This window comes from Rattus norvegicus, chromosome 18 (genome assembly GCF_021556685.1).
Source record: "Rattus norvegicus strain SHRSP/BbbUtx chromosome 18, alternate assembly SHRSP_T2T, whole genome shotgun sequence".
NCBI lineage: Eukaryota > Metazoa > Chordata > Mammalia > Rodentia > Muridae > Rattus > Rattus norvegicus.
Window position 1 is genome coordinate 28,440,848 of NC_141551.1, and position 15,504 is coordinate 28,456,351.

Genomic DNA, 15,504 nt, shown 5'->3' on the forward strand with positions numbered 1-15,504 from the left:
AAATGGGAGTTGGAACATCTGGCAGGTATAGAGAGAGTTCTGTGCAATAGTCAGAGACATGGGAGGTCTGCCCCAGAATGCCAAGGAGACATAAGAAAACAAGGAGAGGGGGTTGGGGATTTAGCTCAGTGGTAGAGCGCTTGCCTAGCAAGCGCAAGGCCCTGGGTTTGGTCCCCAGCTCCGAAAAAAAGAAAAGAAAAGAAAAGAAAAAGAAAACAAGGAGAGGAAACCAGTCAAGTAGCTGAACTCAGATCAAGACAAAAGGGATAGGGTGGAGAGTTGGCTCAGCAGTTAAGAGCAACGAGAGCTCTTTCAGAGGCCCTAAGTTCAATTCCCAGCAACCACATGGTAGCTCACAACCATCTGTAGGGGGATCTAATGCTCCCTTCTGGTGCATGTGAAGAGAGTGACAGTGTACTCACATATGTAAAATAAATCTTTAAAAAAAAAAGAAAAGGGATAAATAAGTTATGAGTTAGTTGGAGAACAAACCAAAGCTTATGGTCTAGGCATTTACTAATAAATAAACAGTCTCAGAGTTCTTACGTCAGGGAACAGACAAGTCCTGGGTGGAGAAGCCAAAGGTAATAGGTTGAAGCCCCTGGACACCACAGAAACAAGAACTCCAGCATCAGTACATTTACACTTCTCTAAAATCTCATCGGAAACTTGGCTTACAGGGAAAGAGCATTGGACTAAACCCCTCCTGCAACCCTAGTGTCCTGGTGTTACTTCATCATTAACTCCATCCAATGCACCTCTGAGCCATGCTATAATCTCACTCATGGAAAGAGAGAGCAAAGGTTTTCTAGCAGCCTCGTGAGATGTAACTTAAGAGCTATCCAGAACGTATTCATGGCTAATGCTAATACAGTTCATTCTGAATCTCCCTTGAGGAGCCAATACCCATACTTAAATTATGCCTTAGTGACCTTTTCTTCCTTAGGAAGCCTGTGGGTATGTCCTTCTTGGCATCTGAAGTGGACATTTCTGGTTTCTTTGGAGACTCGGTTGTGACACGTGATGCTTTTCTGGAAGCTGTCTTATGTTTTTGCTGAAGCAGACACCTGAGAGGATGCTTTGCTAAGAACAGACATGTAGGGTTTTGCTGGAAGCTGCCTGGAAAAAGGGCATGTCATGTTTTGCTAGAGCGGATGCTTGAGAGGACACGTGATGTTTGGAAAGGATATAAATATAACCCAACAGACAGTGGACAACAAACCCTGTGTGGCATTGGTTCACCTTGCTGCTCTTTGCTGGTCTTCACTGGGCTTTGCTGACATTGGTCTTCACTGGTTTCCCCTGCTTTCTTCTCATCATTTATCATAACTTCATAAAGAGAAACGCACTAAAGAACTTCTGGGGGTGTTTCGGCAGCTTCTTGCCTGAGTCCTGGGACTCAGGCCAATTGGCAGATCCTCCTGGCTTCTTTTGGATCAAACGGCCATTGTTGGTTCATGAATGGTGTTTGTGAGTGGATCCAGCTACCACCGCTGACTGGTGTGAACTCAATTGCTGATATCCAGCATAGATTGGATTTACCCCAAAGAGCTATTACTAAACAGGTTCACATCCTCCTTTGCCCTAGTAACCTTTCCTTCCCACTACCTCTGGTGGGCGGTGGGTTAGAAGGGAAGTTAAAACATTTAAGTATGCATATTAAAGTAGGTTTTGAAAAATACAGGCCTACAGGCATCACTTTCTTCCATAATCTTCCTGCTCAAGCTCCTAACTCTGCTTCAAAGTGGTGACACCTGAAGCTGTTTTCTCCTTAGAAACCACCACTCTGGTTTGGCTCAAGTCAAGGTCTCTGAAAGAGCAGGGGTATTCCCCAGGGCACTGAGGGTGACGGGACGGAACTTGGTTTTTGTCCCATCATTGCCCACAGAGGCAGGGGTTGATCTCTACAGGAAGAACTAGGATGCTTCCTTACCTTGATTGACCGCTGGGCTGTGATATAATTTTGGAAATCTGTGCATACACAGACATATATCCTGAGAGAGAGAGAGAGAGAGAGAGAGAGAGAGAGAGAGAGAGAGAGAGAGAGATACCTGGATGAGTCAAGAGCAGAGAGAAAAGGGAGCAGACTGAAGATGGTCAGCTGACTCTGACTGGACCTGGCTAGGGCTCCTGAGAGAGTTGGGGAGAATGGTAGAGGGTAGAGAATAGAGAAGGCAGAGTGCAAATAGTGAGACTTGGTGGCTGGGGCACTGAAAATGTGTAACGAGTAGCCAGGCGATGGTAGCACACACAGTTCTGGGTAGGCATATTTCTGAGTTGGAGACCAGCCTGGTCTGAAGAGGGAGTTCCAGGATAGCGGGGATGACACAGAGAAACCATGTCTCAAAAACAAATAAAAAAAGAAAGAAAGAAAGAGAAAAGAAAAAGAAAGGAAGAAATGTCTAACAAGTACTTGTTAGGGACTGAGGGAGCCTGGAGGCCAGCGCAGGTGCCCCTGGTCATGTTGATGGAGAGCCACATGTGCCTTTTTCAGGAGGTAAGAAAAATGACTTCTGAGAAACGCTGGCTTTTAACAACTCCACCAGGTTGAGCTCATTTCTGGATGTTTGGAGCACCTTTGGAGTTTAAGGAATTGAAGTTTCCTTTGGACCTGGCAGTATGAACAACAGACAATACAAACGGGGGGCGGGGTCCCCTTGGACGGACTGCCTTAGAACAGACTGACAACCACAGTCTGTTGGTTGTGTGCCCAGTGTTGTCTCAACCTTGTTTATTCTCTCCAACCAGGAAGTGCCTGACCCTGAATTACTCACTGGGAGGGAGACACTGAATGCCAAGCAGTTTTAAGAAGCCCACTTGGTTTTTCCAAAGGAAGTTGCCCCAGGGCGCTGGGCAGTTTCTATGCCTGCCAGTCTGTGTACACTAACTCATTTCATACTCCTAATTCCTCACCTCAGGTGAACATGCTGGGAAAGTTATTTCCAGTTTTACAAACTTGCTCTACTGAACTTCACTCGACTCTCTGCATTCTACTTTAAATTTCCTTTATTTTTATTTCATACATGTCGGTGCTTCGCCTGTAAGGGTGCCTGTGTGAGGGCATTGGATCCCCTGGAACTGGAGCTATAGAAAGTTGTGAGCTGCTCTCCAAACCTCTTCCTCTGGAAGAGAAGCCAGAGCTCTTAACCGCTGAATCGTCTCTCCAGCTCCTCTATATGCTAATCTTTCAAATTTAAATGGTGAATTCCATAGAGGCATTCCTTCCTTCATTTGTTTTGCATTTTTTTTTTTTATTGAGACAGGGACCATGCTGTCCTCAAACTTATAGAGATCTGCCTGCCTCGGCCTCATGAGTACTGGGATTAAAGCTTAAGCCACCACAACCTGCTATTTATCTATTTTGAAGCAGAATCTTGCTATGTAGCCCAGGCTAGCCTGGAACCTACTATGTAGCCTAGGTTGGTCCTTAGCTGGACATCATTCTACCTCATGTGGCCTGGCAGTGATTTGCCTTTAATCAGCTAGCTTTCAATTTTTTCCTCACTGTCTGACCCTATGAGTAGGAATCATTTTCAGGAAGAACTCAGTGAAATCCAAAAGTAGGCATGAACAGCATTCCTTAAAGAATCTGAGTTGATCTGGTTCTTCAGTCTTAGATCAGAGCATGGCTTCCTCAGAAAAGATGCTGAGTGGCCATCTTGGAAGTGCTATTATAAACCAGCAGCTCTTTACTGGACAGAGGATGTGGCCAGATAGTGATGGAATCTGGCAACATCTCAGGCCCAATTTCAGTTTTGGAGCAAAAAGAAACAAGAAACTTGTATTTTCTAAAGAACACAGTGAGTACAGCATCTCCGTGCAATTTCCCACTAGCATGGTCTTATACAAACCATTTGCCTTTTGTCAAAGATTGTTTTTAGGTACTTCATTGTCCATTAGAGGGTTTTGCCAGCGTCCAGCCTCGACACAGGATCGGAGTTCTCAACTGGAAGCAGGGATATCTGGAAGGCACATAAATAAATATACACAGACCACTCTTTGGGTACAAGCTGGTAGGCAATTTCAAGGCTTAAAGTTACTCTTTCTTCTCTCTCTCTCTCTCTCTCTCTCTCTCTCTCTCTCTCTCTCTCTCTCTCTCTCTCCTCTCTCTCTCTCTCTCTCTCTCTCTCTCTCTCTCTCTCGCAGCTTGAGGCTGCACGCATTCTGCATTCTCTTGTGCACTCTGCTTTTCTCCATTGCACTTTTCTTTTCTCGAACTCCCACACTCACGCACACGTCTGTTCATTACCCTTTCACTCTCACACACACTCTTCATACACACCTCACACATACCTCACACACACCACATGCACTCTCCTTTCACTCACACACACACTCTTCATATACACCTCACATTCTCTCTCCACTCACTCTTCACATTCTCTTCTCATGCTCTCTCACTCGCTCTCACATTTGTTTTCACATTCGCTCCCTCATTCATTTCTCTTGCCCCAGTCTTTTATTGATAATCCAAAAACAGGTAGAAAAAAGACATTGTATAATCATTGCCAAATCAAATGCAAAAGAATAACCACATCCCATAAGGAATTAAGAATTACAATTGTTTCCCCAAAGTTTCAAACTTCCCCTATTCCCAGGCCTGTGGCCAAAATCATAATAATTCCAAACTTATCATTATTTAAACTTTAACTTTTGACTTATTATACTTCAGAGTTCAGAGCTCCGAGGTCAGCTACTTGCATTTTCTTGTGAAGCTCTAATGATAAATGACAGGGGTGAAGCTGCCAGGCAGTGGCCAGAAAGAATCAAGTTAACCCTTAACTCAGTAGTTCTGCTAGCTTTCTGTTCCTTGCACACAATGACTCTTGTAAAAGTTCCAGTATTTTGACTTGGTTTTCCTAGTATATAATTTTATATATTCTATACTTCCTTATCCAGGAACCACTCTCAAATGTTATGTAAAACTTATTTCCTAACTTCAATAACTTTTTCCTTTCTTGAGGTCCCAATGTTGGCTCTAATTCATTTTCTAATAATTTCTTCAAAGTTTCTTTGCAAGTCAAGCATTAATCTGGAACTACCATTGTGCAGTTATTACATTGTTTCCAAGATGATAATACACAGCGTGCATCTGGGCCATTAGGACTGTGCTGTGCTGTGCCCCTATGCCTCTATTTTTAATTGTTTAAGAATCATTACATCAAGGAACATCTAGTTTCACAGAATTCACCAAAGCAGAAGGAGAAAGAAGTAGGAAAGTCAGATATAATAGAGTTTATGCAAACCAAGGCCAACTGAAAAGCAGTCATGCACAAATGAAACAGCCGTTGTCCAAGACTAAGTTTAAGAGAAATGGGAACAACTTTTTTTTTTTTAACAAAGAGCTACTGAGATGTCTCCACTCCAGCCTGCTGCTGGCAGTTCCTGTCATCATATGCTGTCCCCAGCAGAGTTTCCCCAACACCTCTAAAATAGTTCATTTCAAGTCTAGGGAAAGTGTCACTTAATGTCTAAGAGCAAACTAGGAATTTCTCCACAAACGAAAATTTTCTGACTCAAAATTCCAGCAGTCACCACTGGGTAATACGTACCGGCTCCTGCTGTAAACTGACATCTACCTCCTATCAGCCATTAGTTTATTAGTTATCTGTAATGCTTCTTTTCTCTGCCTCTCCTCTCTCTCTTGCTGCTTCTTCTTCTTCTTCTTCTTCTTCTTCTTCTTCTTCTTCTTCTTCTTCTTCTTCTTCTTCTTCTTCTTCTTCTTCTTCTTCTTCTTCTTCTTCTCCTCCTCCTCCTCCTCCTCCTCCTCCTCCTCCTCCTCCTTCTCCTCCTCCTCCTTCTCCCCCTCCTCCTCTTCCTCCTCCTCATCCTCTTCCTTCTCCTCCTCCTTCCTCCCCCCTCAGTCTCCTGTAGCCTATTCTGGCCTCCAAATCCATATAGATCAGAGCTTTACTTTGAACTTCTGATCCCCCTACTTCTTCCTCCCAAGTGCTAGGATTGCAGCTGAGGGCCACCATGCTTGGCATATGAGATGATGCTGATACAACCTAGGGCTTTGAGCATGCTGTAAAAGCACTTTACTAACTGAGCTGTACCTCTAGTCAGCTGACCTGTATCCCTAGTTCATCCTCCCTCCCTCCTTTCTTCCCTTTCTCCCTTTCTTCCTATAAATAAATTTAAAAAAATTATGTGTGCATGCTGCCTTACTTCCTGCCATAATGATAATGAGCTAAACCTCAGAAACTGTCAGCCAGACCCAATTAAATGTTTTCTAGACTTGCCTTGGACATTGTATCTCTTCACAGCAATAAAACTCTAAGACACTGAATAAACCTTTCCTCCCCCACTTGCTTTTTGGTCGTGGTGTTTTATCACAACAGTAGAAACCCTAAGACTCACCATGTAGACAGGCTGGTTTGGTCTTGAACTTGCAATCCCCCTGCCTCATTCAATTTCCTCAGTGCTTAGATCACAAGTCCAAGCCAAACCCAGCCATGTTGGTAGGTTCTGCTTGTTTTCTGTCAAGGTTTCACTATGTGGACCCGGCTGACTCACACAGATTAGCCTGCCTCTGCCTCCAGAGTGTTAAAACATGGATCACAGAGACTGGAAAGATATGGTGAAAAGCACTTGCTGCTCTTGTGCAATGCCCTAATTCTGTTCCCAGCCCCCCCCCCCCCCAGTGTCGGCTCACAGTCGGTTATAACTCCAGTTTCAGGGACTCCTTCAGGGCAGCAGGCATGTATATGGTGCACATTACATGCAGGCAAGCAAACACAAAATAAATCCTAAAAAAAAGTGTGCCACCACATCCAGCAAAATATAGCAGGTCTTCTTTTGTTTGGTTGGTTTTTGTGATGTTCAGATAGGTTCACTTAAGTGGATGTGATGCAGACTCATGTGATGCTTTGCCGAAGAAGATCCATGAGAGGACACAATGATGTTTGGAGAGAGGATAAGTAGGGTCCCACAGACAGTGATGGGGTGGGGGGCACTTGTAGAGCTAGCTATGCAATGCTTCATTAGTCTTGTAGAACTTCACTGATCTTAACTTCATTGAGAGAGGTACAGCAGAGAACTCCTGGTTTTCTAGCTGGTTCTGGTCACTGCTGCTGACTCATGCTGATTTGGTGGATGCCTGGCTGTTTCTGCTGGATTGAGCCACCACTGCTGATTCTTGCTTGGTGATACTCTTTGTACTGGACTGCTGGTATCCTGACAACGGAGATTGGAATCACCCCCAAAGAACTAATTTTAAACAAGTTCACATCCCCTTGTCCTATTTACCATCTTTCTCCCCTACCTTTGGACAGTGGTCTAGAAGGGGGTTGGGGGGTTGAAGCATTTGAGAATTCTTACTAAAGTAGGTTTTAAAAAATCTAAGCCTGCAGATCTCCCTGTCTGTCTGCAGCCCCAGTTGTCCTGAGTCTCACAATGTAGACTTGGCTGAATTCAAACTCATAAAGATCTGATTACCTCTGCCTCCCTAGTGCTAGGCAATCAAAGGCATGAATCACCCACCATACCTGGCAATAACAAGTCTTCATTCAGACTTTCATTAACCCTTGCAACTTCAGCCTCCATTAGGACACCAACACACTTTATGTTTTATTTATGCTAGGTAAGGAAAGTGTTCCCTATTCAAATGTAATATTTGTTCCCATAAACTCCCCAGATAAAAGAAAAAAACGACGATTTCATATACAACCTAGTTAAGCTTGCCTTTGTGCTGCTTGCCTTTGTACACAGTCTTGATCTGATTGTGGTCTCCACTAGAGCTTCACTAGGGGAGGCTGTCGTGCGTATGGCTCCAATATCAGGAAATCCCCAAAATCTTTTCTCCACTCCCTGATTGCTTTCCTCATTCATGCACATCCTGTGTGTTGGCAAGAGGTGAAGACAAAGGTTTGAACTGAAGGACTCGCCCTTTGTTATCAGTCTCTGTGTGGATTTGGTTGCGGGGCTTTCCCCAGGTGAGTGGGGTCTGGTGTCTTGAATTTCTCCAAACAAAGGTGAATAAATCGTATTGAGAGAGCAGCGTTAAGTGGCTCCCATCGACTGCCTATCCTCTCGGAACATGGCACCATACCCTATCTATTCTCTTCACTCTGAGACAGGTAGAAAGTGGGAACAGGAAAGGGGCAGGTGTGGGAAGGAAAAGAAGCTCACCGTGGGATCTTAGCTTTTGTTTCTGCTGACTGAGAACCAAGACAAATATTTATTCTATAACATTACTGACAAAGCCAAAGTTGCCTACAGAGATTGAGTGTGTTTTCCTAAAGCCACTGTTAGCTGAGTCATTAGGGACAGCCTTGTCCTTGGCAGTGCCAACAAGTTGGGTGTGGTCAGCCATCCTCAACAGGCCAGTTAAACAGACATATAATAGAAAAAGGCTATTTAAAAGAAAAGTGTATTTGATGAAGCCACATGGTGGAGAGGAACAAATAAAAGTTCTAGTGACCAAGGCCTGAGTGCATTCTGACATGGGATTTGGTTTAAATAGGCAAAGCTGGGCTGGAGAGGTGGCTAAGAGCACTGGCTAAGAGCACGGCTAAGAGCACTGGCTGCTCTTCCAGAGGTCCTGAGTTCAATTCCCAGCAACCACATGGTGGCTCACAACCATCTGTAATGGGATCTGATGCCCTCTTCTGTTGTGTCTGAAGACAGCTACAGTGTACTCATGATAAATAAATAAATCTTTAAAAAAAAAATAGGCAAAGCTAACCAGCTTGCTCTGGGTGCAGTTGGTTCTTTCACTGACCATCATCTGGGCTCCAGTACTTCCTGCAAGGGCGTCTAGCAAATTGTCAGAACTGTGAGAACTCCCTCAGAGGTGACTTTCTCCTCCAGCTGGCATCAGGCCTCAGCCCTTTCCCAGTAGGAGACTTCTCAGGAGATTCCTGTTTATACAGGGACCATTATTCATTCATCTGAAAGCCAAAGGGAGGGCCCACAAAGTTCTCTTTAGAACATTCTGACTGTGCCAGGATGGTTACAACATCTCAAACAAGAATGTTAAAAGAATTAGCAAACTTAGAGCAGAGTGTTTGTGGTTTACCTATTAGGTTCCTTCCAGGCCTTAACAGTGCATCTCATAGAACATCTTACAATTGGAAAAACCTTCAACATCGACAAACACGGGCTGTTGCTGTCGTTCAGAGTGATTCCCTAGCATGCACAAGGTCCTGGATTTGATACCCAGCACCACGAACACCTTCACATTGGTGAGTTTGATTTTGCCTGGTGGGGCAGTGCTGTGTGTTTGTAATGCTAGGTACACAGTGTAATTGAGGCGGTAGTAAAAAAGCACAAAAACAGCCACCCCAGGATTAGGGAAAGGTTTTATTGCAGATGAGAGAGAGAGAGAGAGAGAGAGAGAGAGAGAGAGAGAGAGAATAGCTAGAGGTATCTGGGGAGTCTGTCATGGCTACCTCTCAGGGGACTGGGAGGAGCAGAGGGGAAAGGTAGAGAAGAAGCAGAGTGTAGATGGCTAGGACTACCTCTAGGGCACAGAGGGGGTTAGCAGAAATGGCAGGAGAGTCCTGCCAGCTATAAGGGTAATAAAGTCAAGTTGAGGCGGGAGGAGGGTAGGTTAGCTGGAACAGCCGGGGAACTAGCCAGGGGCTCTGATCTGTTGGAGGCTTGCTTGAATTAATAGAGAACTAGATGCCCTCTCTGGAGTGAGGCGGGGGATTTGTAGGACCGGATAAGAAAGTAAGGCTTTTCCTGGCAAACAGAAACCCACTTTACAAGGTTTCTGAGGGATGCTGAGAGCTTATGGGTCAGAGTCCAGTCTGGGCTGAGCCTAGATTCTCATTTTTGGACATTGAAATCTAACTTGCAGGTGTATAAGAACTGGAGAGAGAATGAGAGTGGGGGAGAAAAAGAGAGAAGGAGGGAGGGACGGAGGGAGAGAGAGGGAGGGAGGGAGAAACCACTTTGTATATTTTCACCTTTTTCCTCCTTCCTTAAACTTTACTTAATATTTAAACCTTGTCATAAATTACATCATTTAACCAATATAACTTAGCCACAAAATCATCTATATAGCCACTGTAAAAATATCTAAGGAAGACCGCACCTCTTGGGAAGCCCACACCTGTGCTTGGGGTGTGTAATTTTGTTTCCTAACTCCACCCCCTCTCCTTTCTCTGACAGCCTGAAGCAGCCTCTACATACTAAAATCACTAACTTTGTTTTACTCTGATTCATCCTAAAACTCTCTTCTGTAGGATGGCCAAGGATCTGACTTCATCAGAGTGGAGCTGCAGAAGAGGGGAGGTGTTGACTGAAACACACACACACACACACACACACACACACACACACACACACACACACACAGTTACTGACAGTAGATCTGGGCTGTGTCTTTCTGCTGCTTCTGACAATTCCATTTTATTTAATTTTGAGAGTGAGTTCCCGGTTATCCTGGAACTCACTCTGTAGACCAGGCTGGCCTTGAACTCAGATCCTCCTGCATCTGCCTCTGGAGTACTGGGACAAAAGGTGTGCACCGCCACTACTACTTGGCTGTCAGTTCCATTGTATTAATAACCAGCTACTCAAAGATGGATTCCTTGACTCTTCTTGCCTTGCATCCTTTCCCTACTAAGACCCGGCAAACAATCTTTGCTGTTGCCTCAGTATGCTGCTTCCTTTGGAAAGGGCTCTGAGGCCATAACTCAGGCCAGCCAACGTCTAAGTAACTGTATCAGAGGTTTCACCCTTCCTTCAGTAAAACCCCGAGACTAAAGGCTGGAGTTCAAACCACCAGGTGATAGATAGTATGACTCATTTTTTTCCTATCATTTCAGCCATTGCCAATAAGAACCGTGCAACTGTATACTTAGCTTTTATTTTGTTTATACACTGTTCCTTGGGTCAGGAATGTGTCCATTTCCTTTGTGACAGGGACTTTCACTGGCTTGGAGCTTGCCAATTGGCTTTTCCTTGTTGGCTAGCGAGCGGTAGGGATCTGCCTGTCTCTGCCTCTACAGCACTGGGATTCCAATTGTAGGCCACCACGCCTGCCTTTTTCTGTGGGTGTTAGGAATCAAACTCAGACCCTTGTGTTGCAAGACAAGCACTCTGTTAGCTGAGATACCCTCCCAACCCCGAGTTTAAGTTTTCCTACACATGAAGTCACCCAGCTCCTCATGAGTTGGATTAGTCATTTCTAAATTCCAACTAAGGTTTTATTTCTAGTCACTGATTACACAGAGCATGACTGCTCCTCCGTGCTAGGGTGCTGTGGCAAGCAACCCAGGAATTACCGTTCCTCATTCTCCTTCCTTTTATTCTTTCTTTTCATAGATCAAAACACAGCCATCTCCCCTTATGTGTGGCTTCAGTTACCTAAGCTCAGCTGTGGTCAGGAAATGGCTAATGGAAAATTCCAGAAATCATTCATAAGTCCTCAATTGCACCCTGTTCTGGGAGGAATGATGAAACTTTGTGCCGTCAAATGGAGTCCTGACTAGTACGCTACCCATTCCTTTGTGCAGGGCATTGACACCACACACCACTGCCTCTGAGTCTCTCGGTAGTCAGAGCCGTGATGCAATGGCACGGTGATCGGGTTTGTCAGAATGATTCTACTCTGTAATGGGCTGTCATTGGTAATTTCTTCCTGTGCCTAATTGTAAAATCAGATTTGTTCTATCCTATGTGTGAGAGTTTTGCCCTCATGTGCACATATGTACTTATTGAGGGTTTGGTGCTTTTAGAGGTCAGAATAGATCCCCTGGAACTGGAGTTACAGGTGGTTGTGAACTACCATATCGGTGCTGGGACTTGAACCCAGGTCCTCTTCAAGAGCAACAAGTGCTCCCAACAGCTGAGGCATCTCTCCAGCCCCTCCTGGGCTCAGTTTATAAACTGAACCCCCAGTTGTTCTACCACTTGAGTCCTGTGAGTTACAAGCAGATGACACCAGGTTCAGTTTATACAGTGCCAAGGACCAAATCCAGGGCTTTCTGCCTCCTAGACAAACAGTCTACCAACTGAGCTGTATCTCAGCTCTGCTGGATTTTGTTGCTGCTGCTGTGTTTTGAGACAGGGTATCATAGAGACCAGACTGGCCTAGAACTCACTGTGTAGCTTTAGATAAACTGGAACTGCTTTACCTTCCTGGATCCTCCTGTTTTCTTTCCCAAATGATAGGATTACAGGCACCTGTTTCAACGTAGCCCGACTGTCCTGGAACTCACTCTGTAGGCTGGCCTCAGACTCAGAGAGCCACCTGCCCCTGCCCCTGCCTTTCAAGTGGTGGGACTAAAGGGATGTGCCACCACACCCAGCTCTTTTAATTTTTCATTATTTGTCATTTTGATCATGTTGAATTAATGTTTATAATGAAGTGAAAACTCCATACAGTATAATGTGGTGACATTATTATTTAACATCACAATCTCATGGAGCCATCACCATTATTAAGAATGGTTCCCCCCAGGGGCTGGGGATTTAGCTCAGGTGGGGCTGGGGATTTAGCTCAGTGGTAGAGCGCTTACCTAGGAAGCGCAAGGCCCTAGGTTCGGTCCCCAGCTCCGGAAAAAAAAAAAAAAAAAAAAAAAAAAAAAAAAAAGAATGGTTCCCCCCAACCCGCTGTGCGCCCCACCTTGCAGCTACTGGGTTCCCGCGCATCCTCGGAGTTCTCAGCTTTTCGGGTCCTGGACCCCGCAACGTGACTGTCAAGAAGAGCGTGATCTTCTGTGCCACCGGCAGAACCGGGCTCACCACACTGGCGCAGGCAGTGCAAGCAGGTTACAAGGTGACAGTTCTGGTTCGAGACTCCAGCAGGCTGCCGTCAGAGGGGCCCCAGCCAGCCCACATGGTGGTAGGAGATGTTCAGCAGGCAGCCGATGTGGACAAGACTGTGGCTGGGCAGGATGCCGTCATCATGCTACTAGGCATTGGCAACGACCTCAGTCCCACTACAGGAATGTCCGAGGGCACCTGGGACATTGTGGCAGCCATGAAGGCACATGGAGTGGACAAGGCCGTGGCCTGCACCTTGGCCCTCCTACTCTGGGACCCGATCAAGTGCTCCCACGCCTACAGGACCTGACCGATGACCACATTAGGATGCATAAGATTCTGCAGGAGTCGGGTCTGAAATGCGTGGCTGTAATGCCCCCACACATTGGGTACCAACCACTAACCGGGGCCTACACAGTGACCCTGGATGGACAAGGGCCCTCGAGGGTCATATCCAAGCATGACCAGGGCCACTTCATGCTTCTGTGCCTCACCGCCCATGAGTAAGACAGACACAAGACCTACCCCTCCCACCAGTATGACTAGGACCCTGACCCAGGGTCCCATCCTGAGAAATGGCATACATGGACGGATCAATAAATTTTTAGCCAAGAACTTAAAAAAAAAAAAAAAAAGAATGGTTCCCCCCACTCCAAACCAGAACATTGTTTTCATTGAACAATAACTTTCCTATTTACCCTGCTTCTAGACTCTGGTAACTTTTAGACTATTTACTAGCTAACTTAATTTTTATCTTTTAAATGTTTACTATAAACCAAGCCACATTATGTTCTTTTGTGTGTGCCTTATTTCATTTAGAGTATTTATTTTCAAGATTCAATTTTACTGTAACATGTATCAAAACTCCATTTCTCTGGATAGTTGTTGGATAATATTCCATTGTTTTAATATACCGCATTCTGCATGTGTATTCATGTAGCTGATCCCAGTTATTGCTACTCAATTTCACTCCTTGCTACCGGCCCCACCAATGTTCTGGGCTCCCTAATGAAAGACACACACACACACACACACACACACACACACACACACACACACACACACTTTATATATATTTTTTAAAGATTTACTTGTTTGTTTTATGTAAGTACACGGTACACTGTCATTGTCTTCAGACACACTGAAAGATCGGGTTCCATTACAGATGGTTGTGAGCCACCATGTGGTTGCCGGGAATTGAACTCAGCACCTCTGGAAGAGCAGTCAGGACTCTTAACCGCTGAGCCATCTCTCCAGGCCCACACTTTATATTTTAATATGCCTTTAATAGCTCAACGGTTGGGCCACTTCTAAGCTCTGTGTGGCTAGTACACTCCCCTCCGATATCCCTGAGTTATTACTTGCACGGAGCCATATTGGATTTGGGCCTAGCCGCTTTTTGAACTGCAGGGTTCAAAGTGACTAGGTGACTCTGGGCTGTTTGGCTACAGAGACCCACCCCTAAGATGACTGCCTTAAGTCTTAAGATTGTTGAATGAAAGCCTCTCCCATGAATTTACGGCACAGGAAGATAACATTCAAGGGATGCCTCAGCTCCCATAGCAGATACCTGTTACCTCCTGAATCAACACCCAGTGTCTCCACCGCCTGACCTCAACGTCTACCGCCTGACCTCTTTGCCTCCAGCTATCACTACCTATATCTGCACCTCCCTCTCCTCTGTGTTTCACAAAGGACACTCCCCCTACCTGAAAGCCTTAAAAGCTGTAACGTTCACCCCAATAAACGAGACCTTGACAACAGAACTTTTGCTTGGTCTTCTTCTTTTCTTCACCCCCATTTTGGCCCACAGGTAGAAAGCCTCTTCGGGACCCTGAATAACTGGGTCCCCGCTGGCAGGGACAATTACTCACTAAAATCTCTACTCCATCTTTGCTACCCTGGACCCAGACCTGCAGCCCCTCGGCTGCATTCCCTGGCACCTACTTGACATCTATTTTCTCTGCCCTCTGCACCTCTTCGGCATGTCTCTCTTCTCTCTTCCCAGGCTTAGAGACTGTCCCTTCATGCTCCTTCCTCAGCCCCTTGCTTAGAAATCCTGAAGTCCTGCCTCTTTCTCCCCGCTCAGCCTTTGGCCACTGGCAAGTTTATTTACCAGTCAAAACCAGCTGGGGGCAGGGTCCCTCAGCAGCTTGAGCAATTTTGGGGACCATAATTAACATAACACAAGCAGCACAAAATTCACAACACACTCAACTGCTGATTGAATCCTTTCCAAGTTTTTTAAAAAATATTTATCTATTTAATGTATATGATCATTGTATATGTATATGGTGCTGACACACCAGAAGAGGGCATTGGATTCAAATGCAGGTGGTTGTGAGCCACTATGTGGTTATTGGGAATCGAACTCATGACCTCTGGAAGAGCAGTCAGTGCTCTTAACCACTGAGCCATCTCTCCAACCCTCTTTCCAAGTTTTTGCCATTGAGAGTAATGCTAAAATGTGTGGCAATGTTTTTTTCCTGAAAAATGCTTCTTAAAGTTCGCTTTTACAAATCAAGCTTTTGCCCAACTTCAACCAAATTTAGTAATGTGCTTTGATCATTTATAACTAAGCCCTTATTCTGCTTATATACTGTGTTTTTGACCTGTTTGGAATTATATGGCCTCTAGGAAAAACGATGCGACCAATCTTAGTATATTTTCCAATGCCATCAACTCCTCCAAGCACAGGTGAGCACACAGCTCTCATTGTACCATATTCTGTACATTTCCTTGGTGAACCATCCATGTCTCTGACTCAGAACAACATGTATGCAT

The 15,504-nt window shown here is 45.1% G+C and overlaps 1 protein-coding gene, 1 long non-coding RNA gene and 1 pseudogene across 3 annotated transcripts in view; 2 read left to right on the forward strand and 1 right to left on the reverse strand.

The window, feature by feature from the left end:
• Window positions 1–3,753: 3,753 nt before the first annotated feature.
• Cd14 (CD14 molecule) overlaps window positions 3,754–15,504 on the reverse strand; it is a 31,825-nt gene continuing 20,074 nt past the window's right edge. For both annotated transcript variants that reach the window (XM_087593320.1, XM_087593319.1), the window contains exon 3: window positions 3,754–3,962. In XM_087593320.1, the coding sequence (XP_087449446.1) occupies window positions 3,897–3,962 (66 nt within the window). In that variant the 3' untranslated portion in view covers window positions 3,754–3,896. The remainder of the gene's footprint in view (window positions 3,963–15,504) is intronic.
• On the forward strand, window positions 7,688–12,513 carry Blvrb-ps1 (biliverdin reductase B, pseudogene 1). The gene is made up of 3 exons (XR_015642893.1): window positions 7,688–7,934; window positions 9,027–9,185; window positions 11,278–12,513. It is a non-coding gene; the product is annotated as a biliverdin reductase B, pseudogene 1 (long non-coding RNA).
• On the forward strand, window positions 12,702–13,347 carry LOC147999735 (flavin reductase (NADPH) pseudogene; annotated as a pseudogene).